This window comes from Sciurus carolinensis, chromosome 2, assembly GCF_902686445.1.
Source record: "Sciurus carolinensis chromosome 2, mSciCar1.2, whole genome shotgun sequence".
NCBI lineage: Eukaryota > Metazoa > Chordata > Mammalia > Rodentia > Sciuridae > Sciurus > Sciurus carolinensis.
The window spans coordinates 26,059,193-26,079,514 of NC_062214.1; the positions used below are offsets into that span (position 1 = coordinate 26,059,193).

A 20,322-nucleotide genomic window follows, 5' to 3' on the forward strand; every position below is an offset into this window, starting at 1 on the left:
GGGGGCAGAGCCAGAAAGTTCTTTTGGATACAGACCCGGGAAGTCTAGGGGTTCTGCTGGCACGGGAACAGCTCTGGCCGCTGCCCTGCCCTACCAGACAGTCGCCCCTCGCCACTGCCTGTTTACAAGCACCCCAGCCCCACCAGCGCCTCGTTCCACTTACCTCTCTGCTTGCTGCTGGGCAGCCTCCCGTGCGAGTTCAGAAGGGGGAAACTGAACGAAGAGGTCCCCTGCTCTACTGATCAGCGTCTCATAGGGCAGGTCCTGAGGGATCTGGGACAACAGATGGTGGACCGAGGCCATATCACAGTCACAGTCCAGAACTTCCTGCTCACGATACAACACGATCTGTGGGAAGTAAGACTTTGCGTCACAGACCCAACACACAGGCCTGGGCCAGCTGCCCTTCATTCTCTACGGAGATGTGTGTAAATGGGAGACAGAGCTCAGCCCAAATGCTCGGCAAGCTCCTGTATCTGTCTAGGAAGGAACAAGGCTTTCGGTGCTGTTCAACTGGCCTGGGCCTGCCTGCCAGAAGCACATGACTGAAAGACTGACTAGTTAGAGGAAGTCCTTCTGGGCACATCTGTCTGCTCAAGTGTCCCTCAAGAGTCTTGAAAAAATGAAGGAAATTCTTTTAAGAAGAAAAGGAGAGGGATTACTAGGAGATTCTTGGAGCTCCAGCAAAGAAATGGTTCAAAACCTTAGAAGGAATGGTCTTGCTCACTTTAAACATCTTCCTTCTGACTGCTGTTGAAGGGACCTATGAAGAACTTCCTGGGTCCCCACCTCTACACACCACTCAGGCCCATGTCCCTTGCCACTCCCCAACACTGGGGATTAAACAGGGGTGCTCTATCAGTGAGATGCATCCCTATCCCATTTTTAAAAAAAAATTAACTTTGACACGGGGCCTTGCTAAGTTGTCCACTGGCCTCATACTGGTGATCCTGCTGCCTTGGCCTCCTGCCTTCCTGGGGTTACAGGTGTGCACCACCCTCTAATAAGTGCAGCCCCCAAATACCACAGCCACCTCACTTCTGTGGCCTAGTGCCTTATCTCTCCTTGGGCAGCTGCAGTGCAGACTGCATCCCTGATGTTCGTCAGGTGAACATAGTTCCAGGATGTGTCAGCAGAGCAATGACAATTCACAAGGCACACTTGCACTTCAAAGGTTCCGCAAAGTCTTACAGTATGGAAATTTGTGTGATTAGCATTTTCTGTTTTCACCACACATTTATACTATGCAGAACAGCGTGAGGGACACATGCCTGGGAAGTGCCATCTCCGGCATGTTTTCATGGTCACCGGACCCCCTGCAGGGAAGCTGGTTAGGCTGGGGTGGGTGGCGGGGAACCTGGGGGCTGCTCACAGTGGGTACCTACCACAGCTGCAAAATAAATGGGCATCAGCGGATGGCAGGCCAGGAAGAAATCATATAACCGCACAACGTGCCTGAAGTCAGATAGGACGTGCCCAAACCAGGTGATGAGCCAGCTGAGGGCAAAGATGGTCCCCACCTCAGCACTAGGAGCAAAGGAAATCCAATGTTAGGTTCCTTGCTAGGTCACCCCTTCCCTCTCTCAGGACCTTCTTTGTCCTCAGTGCTGGTGAAAAAGAAGCATCTGGGAAATAGACTTTTTGGAAAATTCAGTCACCCAAGCACTTAGCGTTTTCTCCTCAAAAAAGTACAAAGTTTTTAAACTGCAGCATGATGCTACTACCAGAACAGCACACTGACCCTTCTCTCATCAATCGCTCTTCTAATGCTCAAGAGATGTCAACTAGAGGAATGAGGAGGTGTTTTCAGAGAACTATATTGTGATTTTCTTTCTGAGTGCACAGGCACATATTCTATGGCTTAAAAACAATTTGTCAGTTGAGTCGAATCCACTGAACGGTCTTAAAACATAGTCACTCTTTAAAGGGGCGGGGGGATCCTAACTACTGTGATATCTGCACAGAAAATTTTCTTCTCCTTGGTACTTGGGAAATAAAATCACACACAGATGACCTTGTCCTCTTATCTCAATCTCTTAGAACCTATACTTCTCTTAGAGCAAAAATCTTAGTCTGTGTTGGCAAACTAATGTTACCCCCAATCTGTACTAGATGTAGACTCCTCAAGCCATGGGTTGTCTCATCCTTGTATCCCCTAAAAAGCCCAGAACCCCCAAAAGGGCTCCAAGACTATGTAAAGAGCTGAATTATCCAGATTGCTGGTGACTAGAAGGAATAACCTAAGATGATGAGAAAACTGAACAAGATCACTGAGGAAGAAACAAGAGCCAGGAGCGAGGAAGGTCAGGTGTGAGTGGTATACACATGAAGGCCGCAGCACATACCTCTGCATGAAGTCATGGAGCTCTGGGTTCACCTGGTCTATGATGGGCATCAGGTAGTTTAAAATGTGCCTGGTATTGTCCATTGTGGGATCCATGAAATCCCTAGTGCAAGACAGTTCAATGAGCTTAGTCAGATCAAACATTTAGAGCATGGCTGGTGGGTGGTGACCACTGAAAACACTGAAAAGACAATGAACCAAGGGGGGCTGAGATGTGGCTCAGTGGGAAAGCACCCCGGGTTCAATCCCCAGGGCCCAAAGGGGAAAAAAAAAAAAAAAAAGGACCAAGGAATTATCCTGAGGGGGCTGGACTTAAGGAGTGACACCCTCCTCTTATGTCCCTCTGCACAGGTACCTGAGGTGGTGGGTAGACAATTTCTCTACCAAGGATGTTGCCAGCCTCTCGCCTACCACCAGCAGAAATGTGATCACGATGTCATGGTAGCCCTGGTAGTAGTGCAGCTGGGGATTGCGCTCCAAGATGAGGAGGATGATGTCAATGAGTTCTTCTTGGAGCCCCTCTCTCTGTTCATCTGGCATGCCTGTGGAGAGGAGGTGCATTTGAAAACAGCAAGCAGCCTGCTAACAAGGAGATCAGGAAGAAGGCCAGCAAAGGATTTTCAGAGAAAGTGTCCAATAAAAGAAAATGGAAAGATCTTCCATGTTCTTGGATAGGCAGAATTAATGTTGTCAAAATGGCCATACTACCAAAAGTGCTATACAGATTCAATGCAATTCCAATTAAAATCCCAATGACGTACCTTACAGAAATAGAGCAAGCAATCATGAAATTCATCTGGAAGAATAAGAAACCCAGAATTGCTAAAGCAATCCTTAGCAGGAAGAATGAAACAGGGGGTATCGCAATACCAGAACTTCAACTATACTACAAAGCAATAGTAACAGAAACAGCATGGTATTGGCACCAAAATAGACAGGTAGATCAATGGTACAGAATAGAGGACACAGACACAAACCCAAATAAATACAATTTTCTAATACTAGACAAAGGGGCCAAAAATATGCAATGGAGAAAAGATAGCCTCTTCAACAAATGGTGCTGGGAAAACTGGAAATCCATATGCAACAGAATGAAACTAAACCCGTATCTCTCACCCTGCACAAAACTCAACTCACAATGGATCAAGGACTTGAAATCAGACCAGAGACCCTGCATCTTATAGAAGAAAAAGTAGGTCCAAATCTTCACCTTGTTGGCTTAGGATCAGACTTCCTTAACAGGACTCGCATAGCACAAGAAATAAAAGCAAGAATCAGTAACTGGGATAGATTCAAACTAAATAGCTTTCTCTCAGCAAAGTAAACTATCAGCAATGCGAAGAGAGAGCCTACAGAGTGGGAGAATATCTTTGCCACTCATACTTCAGATAGAGCACTAATTTCCAGAATATATAAAGAACTCAAAAAACTCTACATGAAGAATACAAATAACCCAATCAACAAATGGGCTAAGGATATGAACAGACACTTCACAGAAGATCTACAAGCAATCAACAAACATATGAAAAACTGTTCACCATCTTTAGTAATAAGAGAAATGCAAATAAAAACTACACTAAGATTCCATCTCACCCCAATTAGAATGGCGATTATCAAGAATACAAGCAACAATAGGTGTTGGCGAGGATGTGGGGAAAAAGGTACACTCATACATTGCTGGTGGGGCTGCAAATTAGTGCAGTCATTCTGGAAAGCAGTGTGGAGATTCTTTAGAAAACTTGGAATGGACCTACCATTTGACCCAGCTATCCCACTCCTTAGCCTATACCCAAAGGACTTAAAATCAGCATACTACAGAGATACAGCCACATCAATGTTCATAGCTGCTCAATTCACAATAGGCAGACTATGGAACCAACCTAGATGCCCTTCAATTGATGAATGGATAAAGAAACTGTGGTATATATATATATATATATATATATACACAATGGAATATTACTCAGCTATAAAGAATAATAAAATTATGGCATTTGCAGGCAAATGGATGAAATTGGAGAATATCATGCTAAGTGAGATAAGCCAATCTCAAAAATCCAAAAGACGAATGATTTCACTGAAAAGCGGATGATGACACGTAATGGGGGGTGGGAGGGGGGCAAGCATGGAGGAAGGAGGGACTGTATAGAGTGAAAAGAGAGGTGGGAGGGGTGGGGGGGAAGAAAAAAATAACGGAATGAATCAAACATCATTACACTATGTAAATGTATGAATATGCAAATGGTATGCTGTTACTCCATGTACAAACAGAAACAACATGTATCCCATTTGTTTACAATAAAAATAAATTAAAAAAATAAATAAATAAAAAAAGAAAATGGATTTCAAACAAGTTGGTAACACCCATCAAGTTGACACCAGCTGGCACATGGAAAAGAGCCACACGTTCCACCTCACAGGGGGGAACCTGGAGACACCAACTTAACCAAATCAGTTACTCTCCTCCACAAGGGACGATGGGATGGCATGTGCCTCTTGGTATGATATACTGACAGGAGTTCTGTGGCACACAGGTGGGACTCCTATGAGGTGCATAAACCTGATCTCACAATGAGGAAACACCAGGCAAAGCCAAATTAAGGAAAACTGAACAGAATAACTAGGCTGTCATAAAATACAAAGGAACTGCTACAGATTAAAAGAGGCTGAAGAAGCTGGGCACAGTGGCACACACCTGCAATCCCAGTGGCTTGGGAGGCTGAGGCAGAAGGATCACAGGTTCAAAGAAGTTCAAAGCCAGCCTCAGTAACTTAGCAAGGCCTTAGCAATTTAATGAGACCCTGTCTATAAATAAAATACAAAAAAGGGCTGGGAATGTGGCTCAGTGGTAAAGTACCCCTGGGTTCAATCTCTGGTACCAAAAAAAAAAAAAAAAAGGAGTCTGAAGAGATAAGATGGCTGAGTGGGAAATGGATAAATTGTGTTTATTCTTCCTATAAAGGATAAATGGTGAAATGGTGAAATCTCATTAGACTGGATTAGATAACAGTATTTTTCACTGTTGTCACAAACTTTGGATGAACCTTAATTTTAGAACTACATCCTGAAATAGGTTGGGTAAAATAGGTTTGCAATGTTCTTTTTTTTTTAACATTAATTTTTAAAAGGATAACATGACAGTAGAGTGTATTTTGACATTATACATGGAGTATAACTTTTTCTAATTAGGATCCAAATGTATTCTTTAATGGTTTGGAGAAAAAAAATTGATTTCTGTGTATAAAGAAGGAAAGAACAGCAAACAGTTAATAAAGCAAATGTGGTAAAATGTTAACACACAAGGAAATCTGGGTGAAAGATATCTGGGGAATTTTTTGTCCTACTTTTGCAACTTTTTGGAATGAAATTATAAATTATAAATTGAAAAAGTTGCATGTTCCCCTCTCTAAACCAAACCAATATTCCAGGAAGGACTGATCTCCATCTGAAAATGCATTTAGAAATGGGGGCACGTGTCTCTGGAGCTCTCTCATAGGAGGAAGCCAGCACAGGCAGTGGTCAGTGAGCTCCTCACTCTCTGGTGGTTAGTGTTCAGGACGCTGCATTGCTCCTCCTAAGCCGGATTCATCAAGGAGAAGGCTGTGCTTAGTGGGAAGGCAAGACTAAAGCCCAAAGGTGAGAAGTCCGGCAAGTTTGAGTCCAGCATCTCTCAGGCATTTCAGGAGCAAGAGATGAACCTAGCTAGCCCTCAAAGCTCAGCTAAGGGTGCTGACCACCATCACAGCCCAAGAAACTGAAGTAGGTGGTAGTCAGAAAGCTATCATAATCTTTGATCTAGTTCTGCTGAAAACGTTCCAGAAAGTCTAACTCTGGCTAGTCTGTGAACTGAAGATAAAGCTCAGTGGGAAGCATGTGCTCTTTACTGATCAGAGGACAGCTGTACCTAAGCCAACCCCATAAAGCCGTATGAAAAACAAGCAAAAACGTGCTGAGAGTCGTATGCTGACAGCTCTGTACACTGTGACCCTGGACAAGGTCTTTCCAAGTGAAACTGTGGGTAAGAGACTCCATCTGAAACCGGACAGCAGCCTGCTGCTCACAGAGGTTCACCCTGACAAAGTGTGGCAGAACAATGGGGAACACAAGGGCAAAGTCAGGGGTAAGAAATTCACGGGCAAGGATGCTAATTTTGAATTCCCACGGTTTGAGTTATAAACAAAGCATCAACCATGGGGGGAAAAGAATGCCAAACCTTAGCCCTATGAACTGCTTTAGAAGAATGCACTAAGCACAGCTTTCCTACACTAGTAGCTTAACTTTCACTGTTAAAAACAGATACGAGAAAAAGCAGCTAATGCAAGGGTCAGATCCCACTGAACAAAGGGTGCAAGGTGACAGCAAAGCTCACCACATGCCTATTATTTACTCCACCCTTCTCAGAAAAAGGCAAATGACAGACAATATAAAATGAAACAAACCAAGAACTATGGATAGGTAAAATATGAAAGTAGTAAGAGTAAAAATTAGACCCTATTTGAATTTCCAGTGTGAAGAGTGTTCAGCCACGCCCAGCAGAACATGAATGGAAAAGAAAGAGAAGCCACAGCAGAAGTTCAGCCTGTAAGAGCCTCACAGACAAATGGGACACGAGTGGAAGAGGAGTAAAGTGCTCTGAGGGACAAAGTGCACTAGAGGAGGCAAGGGGAACCATCCATCTGTGAGGTCTCATTTAGACCAGAAGGACAAGAAAAAGGAACTGGATCATGGGCACAAGTCTTATCAAAACCAAATTAGAAGGCTGGGGCTTGGTCTCAGCAGTAGAGTGCTTGCCTAGCACATGTGAGGCACTAGGTTCGATCCTCAGCACCACATCAAAAAAAAGCATACTGTCAATCTGTAATTACAAAACCAAACCAAACCAAGTTAGAGCTGGGCACAGTGGAACATACCTGTAATCCCAACTACTTGAGAGCCTCAGGCAGGAGGATCACAAGTTTCAAGGTCAGCCTTGGCAACATGGCAAGAACCAGCTCAGTGGTAGAATGCCACGGGGTTCGATCCCCAGTACAGGAAAATGAAAACAACAACAACAACAACAACATCAACCACCCCCAAGTTGGAAGGCTACTGGCTACATGGGAGTCATAAGGACCTCTCTAGGGAGCACACGCAAGCAGGAAAGACGACCCGTAACAGACAAATCCAACCCAGAGCTTGGTTTCAGATGAGTGAAAAACAGGGTCAGAGGCTCCAGCTCCTTTCAGCAGCTCTCCTCTCCTCGGGGACTTCCAGTTGGAGTTATAGGAGGAAGAGAAATAGGTCATATATATAAGGTTCGCTGCCCAGTTTCCTTCCTTGTGAAATGGAAAGAATGAGGATTCCTCTCTTTCTTCTTGAGAAGCAGGAGGCAATTTTAAGATTAGATTCTATGAACATGCAGGGAATAACCTCCCCTCCAGTCCAAGGGACACAATATATGTATTTGTAAGATATCACTATTTAAAAATCTAATTAGATGATATAACAGTTCTTATAGCGCCCAATTTCAAGCAAACCAGACTGATGGCTCTAACAATCTCTATCAAGTCCTCTCTGTGGCATGAAGGAAAAACAAAGACCAAAAAAAGTTCTTCTTCTCTTATTACCACCTCCGCCAAGAGAAATTATGTCAGGTTCAGGCTTTCAAAGGAAGGCCTGATGGTGACCCAGTTCTCAAAAGAATGACTCAGCAGACTGGAAGCACCCAAATGCCTGAGGAGCAGGGTCCTGCATGTTAGGTCTTTGGGGGCTGGGACGGAAAGTCCTTGGGACTGGCAAGCACCAACACAAGAGGTAAATGCAACAGGGCAGAAAGTCTTCCACAGATGGCCAGAGAGAGCTTCTCACCAGGAGGGAACCGACGTAATGACCGCCTGACGTCCAGCAACACTTGTTGGTAGTCCTTGCTTATCTGCCGTAGGTCCTTCCCTATTGGAAGAAGAGGAACTTGTTATTGCAGGAATGTCTGGGAAGTCAGATAAGGAGCAAAACATTCTGGAATGCCATCAAAGCCCTGGAGAATACAATGCAGCTTTTTCCTGAAGAGGATACATCTGGAAGGGAATCTCTACTTCAGCTCCAAATGCATGCTGCAGCAGGTTTTTATTTTTTTTATTTTTATTTTTTAAGGTTATGGGAATTGGCCCAGGGGTGTTTCACCACTGAGCTACATTCCTAGCCATTTTTATTTTTTTATTTAGGGTTAGGGTCTCATTAAGTGGCTTAGGGTCTTGCTAAATTGCTGAGGCTGTCCTTGAACTCATGATCCTCCTGAGTTGCTGGGATTACAGGCATATGCCAGCATATCTGGCTAAACACACACTGTTTGATGCAAGTCATGAACACATAGTCCATAGCGGAGTGGAGAGAGCACCAGAAAAGTCAGTCAGGAGGCCTGGGCCTTTGCAGGCTGCCACTGAGCATCACCAGGGAACTGCCCATGTCTGTAAAATCATATTTCCTTCCACATGCACCTTTCAGGTTACCTTTAAAGGACTGAATAGAATTATGAATGTGGAAGTCATAGACCAATGAAAAAAAATTCCAACATCTATAAAATCATAGGCATCCTGAGCTGTTCAGAAAGGAGTAAACTCAGATAAAAGATGAACCTGATGCCTCTCAGCCCTGAAATTCTAAAACTAAGATACTGCAAACAAGAGACAGAATCTGTGGTCAGTTAGTTGGTAAGCCCAATATAGTTTGAGAGCAAAGCAGTAGTTTCTTGCTGTTATATACACAAAAGTACATTTCCCTTAACTCACAACCCATGCTATAAGCACAGATTTTCTTTGCAAACCAAATCAAAAGCTATGAGAGGACCCTATGTAATATTTCTACACAGATTCCATCTTATCAGGAGACATGGGAAATCTGGAATCTGATAGACTCTCATCCCAGAACTGAGAGTGTGAATATGGTAATACCGTTTTTTGTTGTTTTTTGGTCCTAGGGGTTCAACCTAAGGGTGCTTTACTACTGAGTTATATCCTAAGCCCTTTGTTTTGAGACTGCCTCGCCAACTTTCCCAGGTTGGCCTACAATTTGTGATCCTCCTGCCTCAGCCTCCCCAGTAGCTGGAATTATAGACGTGTGTGACCTTGACTGGCTTCATTTCAGTTTTGGGTAAGATTCTTCTTATCAGTCTGAACTTAATTTCAGAGTGGGCTCAGGGATTTCCTAAAATGCTTTTGATTTATTCAAAATGAGAAAAAAAAAAAAAAAAAAAAAAAAAAAAGGATCCCAGTATTATTTCCTCCCTGCCTCCTGGACAAGCTCCCTCCGGGGCCTCACACCATTACCTGATATAGGAGGTGGGTCATTCGTATTGACATTGAGGAGCTTGGGCCACACTTTTCGTCTGATCTCATCAGTCAGGAGACCTCCTTCACTGATAGCCATGCGTCTGAGGGCAGCCACGTCGGTGGGATCGCTGTTCAGAGCCTGATATATCTCTGCCACTTTCTTTTTCCTTTTGGCGTTAAAGTCTGAAATTAAAAAAAAAAAAGTGCACGTGGGGAGCGTGAGGCCTACATTCGGCACGTGTAGTTTTCTGCTTAGGGATCCATCTGCTTATTTGGTTTGAGGTAAGGCAGGTATCTCCTCTTAGCTACCTGGCATAAAGTCTCACAGAGGCACTAAAAAGTTCAGGCCAAGTGTTTTTAATCCTGTGGGAGGGGCACTCATTATAAAAGAATTTAAAATTGCTTATTTCTCTTTTAATATTGGGGATTGAACCCAGGGCTTCATGCATGCTAGGCAAGTACTCTCCACTGAGCTATATTCCCAGCCCTTTTTGGAGATAGGGTGTTGCTAAATTGCTAAGGTTGCCCCAAACTTGAAATCATCTTGCCTCAGCCTCCTCAGTAGCTGGGATTACAGGTGTGTAACACCATGAGTGGCAAACTGCCTACTTTTTAGAAGATGATTTATTCTATAGGTTGGAATCAATGACCAAAAAAAAAAAGTGTGTGTTAACATCAGACAGATCGTGGTTCACATCTGGCTCTGCCACTTTCCCCTTCAAATATCTTGTGCAGAATACTTCACCTCTCTGGTTCTCAGGGTTAACACCATTCTGTCATGGCAGTTGCAATGATCACAGGTGATATTTACTAAATATTAGTTACCCTCCTCATTCTAAAATGTCTATGGACATTTATTTAGCATATAATGTATAAGATACTACTGAATACACTACGTAAGTAACAAGCAAGGAATCAGAATTGTAATAAATGTTCAGTAAATTCAGGCTTATCTAACAGTTAGTGGCAGTGTTTTCCTATTCTTTCTCAATACCCAAACTTCACAGAATACACATATCACAATATAAGAAAACTCTCCTGTTGTTTATATAGGAAAAATGTAATTCAAAACCCAATCTTTGGGGCTGGAGTTGCAGCTCAGTAGTAGAGCACTTGCCTAGCACATGTGAGGCACTGGGTTCGATCCTCAGCACCACATTAAAAAAAATAAAGTCAAAAAAAACCCCAAAAACTCAATCCTAGCCCTCTGCTGACCACCATGTCCCAAGTTGTCTTCCTTCTCCAAAACCTTCCCATCATGATGTTCTGCCTCACCTCAGGCCCAGCAATGAAGCTAGCCATCTACAGATTCAGACATTCAAACTGTGAGCACCAAATAAACTTTTCCTCCTTTAAACAACAAACACTTGCCTTGCAAGCACAGGGCCCTGGGTTCAATTCCCAGCACCTCAAAAACAAACAAACAAACAAACAAACACCCTCTCAATACTAGGGCTGGGAACGTAGCTCAAGGTGTGGCCCGGGCCTAGTGCCTCAAAACATTTGTTTTGCTTTGTGGTCTTAAGGATTGAACCCAGGAGCATTCTACCACCACTGAGCCACATTCCCAGTCCTTCTATTTTTATTTTTGTACCAGGGATTGAAATCAGGGTTGCTCAAACCCTGAGCCACATCCCCAGTCCTTTTTTGTATTTTATTTAGAGACAGGGTCTCACTGAGTTGCTTAGTGCCTCGCTGTTGCTGAGGCTGGCTTTGAATTCAAGATCCTCCTGTCTCAGCCTCCTGAGCCACTGGGATTACAGGAGTGCATCAACAGTCCTTTTTATTTTTTGAGACAGGGTCTTGCTAAGGTACCAAGGCTGGCCTAAAACTTGCCATCCTTCTGCCTCAATCTCCCAAATCACTAGGATTACAGGCATGCTTTAATGTGCCAGGCTCAATACTACTTTTTTTTTTTTTTTTTTGGTGGTGGTGCTGGGGATTGAAACCAGGGCCTTGTGTATGCTAGGCAAGCACTCTACCAACTGAGCTATATCCCCAGCCCAATACTACATTTTTTAACAAAATCATATGGAAAAGTCTCCAGCTACATATATCAGTTTTTACATATACCAGTAAATGTAACTGGCGAAACATCAGAATCATATGAAAATTGTTTTAAAAGTAAGAGTTGTCAACGAGTACTAGGATTTCTTGTGTGGTTGGAGGTAGAGACTTGACATTGCATACAAAGCAATCATTTCTCAATTAAATTACTGGGGATCAGAAAGTAATGTTTAAGCACTTTACATTCTTATGTGATAGTCTCTTATTTACAAGCATTTTATTGTGTTTAAATTACATTTTAGGAAATAGGTTGGAAATTTATGGTTGATATCTGTCATTATTAGTCTTCTATTTAAAATAATGGGGTCACAGGCTCTCAGAGTTTTCAAGCAGATGACTTATTTTATCTATTTTATTTATTTTTTGGTACTGAAGATTTAATCCAAGAGTGCTTTACTACTGGGTTACATCCCAGCCCTTTTTTCTTTTCTTTCTTTTTTAATGTTTTTTAGTTGACAATGGATGTTTTTATTTTATTTATTTATATGTGGTGCTGAGGATCAAACCCAGGGCCTCGTGCATGCCAGGTAAGTGCTCTACCACTGAGCCACAACCCCAGCTATTTTTCATTTTGAGACAGGTACTAAGTTACTTAGCCTCTCGCTGGAACTCCCAATCCTCCTATCACAGCCTCCTGAGTTGCTGGGATTACAGGCCTGTGCAACTGTATCCAAAGGAATAGCTACTTTTAGAACAGCTAGCTGAAAGTTAAATGGATGATGGGTATATTTAAATTCTTTCTGGTTGCCTCCACCATTGAGAAAATGAAACAAAACACAAGAAAAGTGAGACAACATCAAATGTTACAAGGTGGTGCCCTAAATTACTCCCCTTCCAAAAAGGTGTGTGCAGACAGTGAAGGTCAAGAACTCAAAAGTAATTGTAACAAGTCAGGCCAACCTGAGAAGCAAACCTTAAAAAGATGATTTAGTAGGGTAGAGAATAGAAGGTTTGGATACATAGAGCCCTTTTTCTTGGATAGCAAATAAACTCATCAAAAAATATTATGGGATAAATTCTAGGTACAAGGTTGCAGAGTTAATATAAGATGGAAGGTAACACTGGAAGGTAGGTTAGACTTCAGAAAGGGCACTAAGCAGCTTTCCTCAGCAATGTTCTATTCTAAGACAAAAGTCTACAGACTATTTCTGTGAGAAAGGTGCACATTATTATCAAAAATGGGAGCTGGTACTAGGAGCCCTGTGCCCTACCTATGACAGTTGTGCCACATAAACCACACAGAGGACTGGAGTCACATGCCACTGGAGTTGCAGACAATAAAATAACACAAGTGACTTTTTGCCAGGTAACCTGTTATCCAGGCCAGACTATTGTTCTCCTTAGTGACCTAGGAGGGTGATCATTTGTCTGAGATCATACTGGTTTATACCTACAATCTTGCCATAACTGTTCACAGCAAACTCCTCTTGCAGCCTACAATAATGACTCAGTTTGGATGCTAAATTAAATGGCTGATTTACCCAGAAATCATGAAAAATCATGTCCCCAATTCCCTGTCAGTAAGTCAAATGTTTATGAGGTGTGTCAACTGTTGGCTCAGGTGTGTCTGTCCTTGTGTCCCTCCTTTCCTCCTTCCTTCTATCCATCGGTCCACCTGTACTAAAGCACTGTACTGAATAAATAGATGAGTATGACTCCCACCCAGCCCTTTAGAATGTCACTGTAGGGAGGAACACAAGTATCACATAGGATATTACAGCACCATGGATGTTTACTGAAACCCAGAAAGAATGACTACTTCTGAGACAATGAGGAAAGGCTGCACCAAGAATAGTCTGGTAGCTTTCTGAAAACTTGGTCACATAGAATAGTGTGTTGAAGGGAAAATGTTCCTGGCAGAGGAAAGAGTATGTGCAAAGACCTTGTCACATGAACTAAACACCAACAGCATGTCCAGGAAACACAGAGGAGTTCTGAGATGCAGCACTGCTGGGTACATGAAGAACGCAGACGCAGGGGCACTGCAAGAAGTGAGGCTGATCAAGGCCAGGCTGTACTCAGCCTGCAGGAAGTCTGGTCACCACCCTATAGGTACATCCTCCTTTGGAAGACCAGGCTGAATGTTTTCAGAGGGGTCACAGACATTCAGGAAATGGATGAATCTCCCATTCTTCCCATGGGACCCAGGGCTTCATGCATGCTAGGAAGCCCTCTACTACTGAGCTACACCCCAGCCCAAGAAGACATTTTAGAAACTCTTTTTATTTGGGGGCAGTACTGGGGATTGAACCCAAGGTCCTGAGCATGCTAGACAAGGGCTTTATCACTGAGTCACATCCCCAAGCACCAAGACAACTTTTTATATGACTACACAGCCTGAGGCAAAAATAAGTGCAGGAATTTAATTAATTTCCAATGAAGAAAAAAAAATTTTTTAAAACTTGTGTATTCTTACACTTTTCACACATCACAAGTTAAGAGCACTTACATGGTAATACTGAGTATAACTTGAGGGAGGCTGACATTTAGAAACTGCATTGCTCCATTTGTTAAGAGTAGGGAAAATTTCCTCAGTTTGTTTAGACATATTCCACCCCCACTCCTCTTTCCAAGTAGGCTATTCAGCAATCTAGGGGAAAGGAAAAGTGCTGCTTGTATCTCGGGGAGAAGAACACTCTCTGCAATCAGCTGGATTTCTGTGAGGTTCTGGCAAATAATCTGTCAGAATGTTAACTAATTCTGAACCAAAACTCCAGCTGAAATACTTATTTCTTACTTTTAACCCAGGGGTGCTTTGCCACTCAGCTGCATCTCCAGCCATTTTATTTATTTATTTTTAAATTTTGAGAGTCTTTCTAAGTTGCTCAGGCTGGTCTCAAATTTGGGATCCTCCTGCCTTAGTCTCTCAAGTTGCTGGCACAATAGATATGCACTGGCCTATAGAATTTGATACTTTTCCCATACTACTGTTACTGTGCTCACTGCAGAACTCTATATTGTAGACTCTGCACTGTGGTCTGTCTTTTTCTTTTCTTTTTTGTGGTACTGGGGATTAAACCCAGAGGTGCTTAACCACTGAGCCACATTCCCAGTCCTTACATTTCATTTAGAGACAGGGTCTCACTAAGTTGCTGAGGCTGGCTTTGAACTTGTGATCTCCTGCCTCAGACCTCCCAAGCCACTGGGATTACAGGTGTGTGCCACCACATCCAGCACTCTGGTCTGTTCCTAAAACTCCTGAGGTCCAGTGTGATGGTGCACACCTGCAATCTCAGTTACTGTAGAGGCTGAGACCAGAGGACTGCAAGTTCAAAGCCAGCCTCAGCAACTCTGTGAGGTCCTAAGTAACTTAGTGTGACCCTGTCTCAGAAAAAAAGGAAGGAAGGAGGTAGCGAGGGAGGAAAGAGGGTGAGGGAGGAAAGGAAGAAAGAGAGAGAGATAGAGAGAGAGAAAGGAAGACAGACTAACTGGGGATGTGGCTCAGTGGTTAAGCACCCCTGGATTCAATCCCTGGTACAAAATAATAATAATAATAATTTAAAAAAATAAAGCTCCTGGGATGCTTCTCAAATGTGGACTGTGGCTGCTGTTTGAGCCCCAAGACTGCCTTCCTTACCCCAACATTCCAGTGGTTAGATATTAGTGGCAAACAAGGAAGGCACTCCTACATGTGCCATACCCACAGATATTTTATTACACCAATATACTCTCTTCACTGTGATAAAGATAGAGAGAAAACAGAAAATTCGATGAGCTAGAGATGTGTAAACAGCAGGGCAAAAAGGTCAATTATTGCATTACATGAGGGAGAAAAAGCTAGCACAGGGTCGTCACTGAACAAATAATTTACACACATTGTTTTTATCTCAGAAAGCAAAAAAAATCACAGAGCTATTCTTGGATAGCCAAGAAAAGACTGAAATGAATGCCTACTATCTATTTTATGTTAAGGTAAGTTTTATGTATAGATTTTAGGGTAGGACACACATTTCTAGACTTGAGCATGCTGTATCTTGGCTTGATATCAAAGCCCACATTTCTTCTGAAGGTATCACTGATGTCATTCTAATCTCCCTGAATCCTCTGCTCTCCAATTTACTGCCTCACTTATAAGAAAGGCGTATTGTATATTCCAAAGCTGACATGTTTCAAATTCCTCTGTAGTAGAGGACTTGGCTATCATAACCATGATGGAACAAAACGACTGCCTACAGTTGGCTATAAAATATGAGACTGCTATAAATAAATTCCTGATGCCTGAAAAGCAATTCATTCAACAAAGGGAAAAAATGATACAGGCACTACTTTGGTCTGTTCTCTATTAAAATAAGGGCCACTGAAGTATCAGTTCCTAACAGTTCAGATAAAGATGGCTGAGCCCATTACTCTCTTAAGCATCTCCCAACACTAACTATAAAACTCAGATATAGATTTCTGCCTCCTCAGAGAAATGTATCTCCAAAAGCCCCCGACTTAAGGAATTTCATAGAGAGGGAAAGGGCCATGACTAATGATGACCACACTTATGGATCCTCTCAAGAGTTTTAATCATAGCCCTAAAATAATTAGTGACTTGGATTTGGTAAGTGATCTACATACATGCTTGTATAACAGAAGCTTATGCAAGAGTGCAAAATTCCATACTCATTATTTGGTATACGCCTCCATATCCACAAAACTTTAGTCTTTAAACAGAAACTAAACTCAAAAATGCTAGTTTCAGTCATAATGAAAGAGAAAAGGAGAGGGAGGGAGAGAGAGGGAGAGAGGAGATTCTTCTATACAGAGGCATCCGCATGCTAAATTAACTTGAAATTAGTATATTGACATGAGAAATTAACTTGAAAATTTATGCTAAGATTCATGTCTGTACCGGAGACAGACAATGGAAGTGGGAAATCTTATCTTATTCTGGGTGAAATTCCCATTAAAAACATAACATAGTAGCTTCTGTCTCTGGGGTCCCAATTAGTTTCTAAAAAACAGTAACCAAATTAGAAGAGATTCATTAACTACCTGAAATATAAAACAGGAATTAAGAAATGATGCTTGCTGGGCATTGGGGTCCATGCCTGTAATCCCAGGGACTTGGGGAACTCAGGTAGGAAGACCACAAGTTCAGAACCAGGCTCAGCAACTTAGCAAGACCCTGTCTCAAAATAATAAATAAATAAATAAATAAATAAATAAATAAAAAGGGCTGGGATGTGTAGCTCAGTGCTTGAGAGTACCGGGTTTGATTCCAGGTACTTAAAAAAAAAAAAAAAAAAAAAAAAAAAAAAAAAAAAAAAAAAGCTTTACCCCAATAAGGGAGAATGGTAATCTAGTAAACTAATCTAACCATCCTCTATAAAGGGAGGCTTCTAGCATTAGTAACTTTGCCAACAATTCTTCAATATAATTAAAAACAACCCCCCCCAAAAAAATGCCCCCTCCGCCCGCCAAAAAAAAAAAAAAAAAAAAACCTTATCTCTAAATTTCTCTTTTTCATCCAAAGAAGCAAAGTCAAGGGTACAGAAGGAGGTAAGTCTTTTATTCAGCTGCACTGCAACAGGTCACAAAACCCATGCTGCTTGGGACACTGACTATTACGCCATGGGGCTAGATGTCACACAAATGCCAGTAAAGTGTTGCAACGACAAAGACTCCAGAAAACTCCTAAGTGGAGTGATCTCCACTGCCAACCAGTACCAAAAGAAAAGGGGGATAACAGAAAATGGGCCCTAGAAACAAGATGTGGATTCAGGAGCTTCATCCAAATATACGCGTTGACTAATGGGACTGTTCTCTTACTGGCACCACTCAACACAAGAGGGGAAAGGAGGATAGCTACCTTAGTCTTCCCCAGAGGGAAAAAGGATCATTTCCCTTGATACAGGGCAAACACTCATAATTTTAACTATCACCTAATTATTGTATGGAAAGTGTACTGAAGAATAGGTGCAACGACACCCTGATGCCACAGAAAGTACTTTCTAGACTGAAACAGTATCAAAGAGTCGCTTTTCACACAATGAAATAACGTGAAAGGAGAACCAGGAGCGGAAAGCAGATGAGCGGTTGCCCGGAGTGTGTCGACCGGGGAATGGGAGCGGCTGCCACCGGACAAGGGTTTCCTTTGGAAGCACAAATGTTCTGGAATCGGGCAGTGGCGCCGCCCGCACAACTTTGCGAGGCACCAGGAACCTCTAACTCCACGCTTCCTCAGGGTCAAGCCCACGGAATTCAGACAGACGGGAGTTACGCCTCAGTCGGTCGGTCGGAGCGAAGTTTGGGAAACCTGCCCAACGACCAGGAAGGCGGCACCCGAGTCTGCGGACGTGGCCCGGCCGCCGCAGGCCGGGGGTGAGGCCAGGCCTCGGCCCTCGGAGTCCCCATTTTCCACTCCCGGCGTACGGAGGCCGCCGCGCACGGCCCCCGGACCTTCCTCGCCAGGGTTCTTCCTCCGTCGGCTCGCCTGGCCCCCCAACTCCAGGCCCTCTTCTCTGACGTGACCCGGGCCCTCCGCCCCTTTCCAGTCCCAGCGCCGCGACCCCGCCCTCAGCCCGCTCCTCCGAAGGGTCCCTGCCCCTCAGGCCGTCCTCGGAGGCCGCTCCCCCACGCCCCGGTCGGCTTCCGTACCTGCCTTCTCAGAGCCGCCGACCCAGCGGCTGGAGGTGGGGCCGTCGCCCTGCGCACGCCGGAGGGCCATGTCCCGGGGGCCCGGGCCCAGGCCCGAGCCCCGGCTGGTGGCGGAGCCGTAACGAGACGCGACTCTGGCCGAGGACGCGGCGCCCACTACGCGGTGCGGGCTTGGTTCCGTCAACCCGCGGCGCGCAGGCGCGCAGGCGGCCCCGCCCCACGCCGGCACGTGACCCACACCACGCAGGGGCGGGCGCGGGCCTCCAGGCACGCGCGCTTGCGCCCTGTGCGGCCGGTGCGGGCAGAGGGGACGGCGCAGGGAAGCAGCTAAGGAATTGTTGGCGTCCCAGCTGTGGTGCCTGGCGCTCTTGACCTAGTGTGTTCGGATTTTTGTCATTTCTTTTGCTTTTATTATCTCTAGAATGGTAGTGGTGATAATCAAAGATTATTGCGCTTGTGCTTGGACCAGTACCCACGTGATAAATACTGTACTCAACAACTATGAGCTATTTTGCTTACCAAGGACTTTATTTACCGCCAGTATCACTTTCCCTCGTGAACTCCATTTGTGTACTTCACGGTTTAGCAGGACCATTGCAGACGGCTCCGCAAGCCGCGCAACGCACAATGCCAGGGGTCGCCATGAATACAGTGACAGCATTATTGCCCCCCACCCCCTTGACACTGGCTTATGGAGTCTTTGATCTCCTATTCATCTCCAGTAGCACTCCTTTCTTTTCAGTCGTACACACTCATTCACTCAGTTACGCCTCTGATATTGTAGTGGCCAGAGACTACCCTACTTCCCAAATCCCAACGCAGCGTATGAAGTTCTCATGGTTAAAGTTGCTTGAAAACCCTCCTTGCCCAATCTCCACCATATTTTTTTTTTCCTGAGACCTGCTCATGGAACTTGTAACTACTGGTTCCTCCTCATTTCATGTTCATCCTGTCCTGTCCGGGTTAAGTCCTTTTTTAAAGGTCCTCTGGGTAATTTCATAAGTGGAAATGATTAAAGTTTACGTTGATTTTTAAAATTAATATGTATTAAAATTAGAATTCCCCAAATCTGATTTTTATTTTTGTCTTTTTATCTTATTTTTATTTTATTTATTTTTTAGACTGCATTTTGATTCATTGTACACAAATGGGGTACATCTTTTCGTTTCTGTGGTTGTGCAACATGTAGATTCACACCATTCGTGTAATCATACATGTATAGGGTAATGATGTCTGTCTCATTCCACCATTTTTCATACCACTCCTCCCTCTCATTTTCCTCTACATAATCTAAAGTTCCTCCATTCCTTTTTTTCTTTTTGGAACTGGGGAACTTTACTACTGAGCTGCATCCCAGTCGTTTTTTATTTTGAACCAGGGTCTTGCTATGTTGTGGAGGTTGGCTTGGAACTTGCTACCCTCCTGATTCAGCTTCCCCAAGTGGTTGAGATTACAAGTGTGGATCACCTGGCTAGGCTCTTACAATTTTTTTTCGCAGTGATGGTACAGAGGATTTAACACAGGAGTCCTTTACCACTGAGCTACATCTCCAGCCCTTTTTATTTTGAGATAGGAGCTTGCAAAGTAGCTTGGGCTGGACTGGAATTTGCAATCCTCCTGACTCAGCCTCCAGAGTTGCTGGGATTACAGGTGTTTGAAATGTGTCAATACAAACTTAAGATTTCAGTTTAAAATCACAAGTCTAAATCTATTATCTAAATACACATTTGTAAGAATTACCCCAAGAATATTAATTTTTTGAACTATCTTTAAGCATTGTAAGAATTCATCACTTTTTTCTCCTGAGTCAAACTCAGGCCTCATACATGCAAGGCCAGCACTCAACCAGTAGTCTACATCCCCAGGTACTGCTGTAAGGATTTAGTATCACATTTACAGATTGCTTAATGCAGAAATATCAATGCTGGAAGTTCAACATGTGTAATCTTTATTCCAAATCATTGTTGAGATTAAAAGGTTTTTATTGCTCCCTAAAGAAAGAACTAAGCCATCCCAATTTAGGAA

General features: G+C 43.5%; 1 protein-coding gene across 1 annotated transcript in view; it reads right to left on the bottom strand.

Moving 5' to 3' along the window:
* Positions 1–18,497, bottom strand: part of Tbc1d20 (TBC1 domain family member 20) — a 20,043-nt gene extending 1,546 nt beyond the window's left edge. The window contains exons 1-7 of the mRNA XM_047538082.1: positions 18,298–18,497; positions 9,646–9,831; positions 8,192–8,272; positions 2,700–2,886; positions 2,346–2,447; positions 1,386–1,527; positions 164–348 (exon numbers count right to left, since the gene is read on the bottom strand). Coding sequence (XP_047394038.1) covers positions 164–348; positions 1,386–1,527; positions 2,346–2,447; positions 2,700–2,886; positions 8,192–8,272; positions 9,646–9,831; positions 18,298–18,367 — 953 coding nt within the window. The 5' untranslated portion in view covers positions 18,368–18,497. The remainder of the gene's footprint in view (positions 1–163; positions 349–1,385; positions 1,528–2,345; positions 2,448–2,699; positions 2,887–8,191; positions 8,273–9,645; positions 9,832–18,297) is intronic.
* Between the last annotated feature and the right edge of the window lie 1,825 nt (positions 18,498–20,322).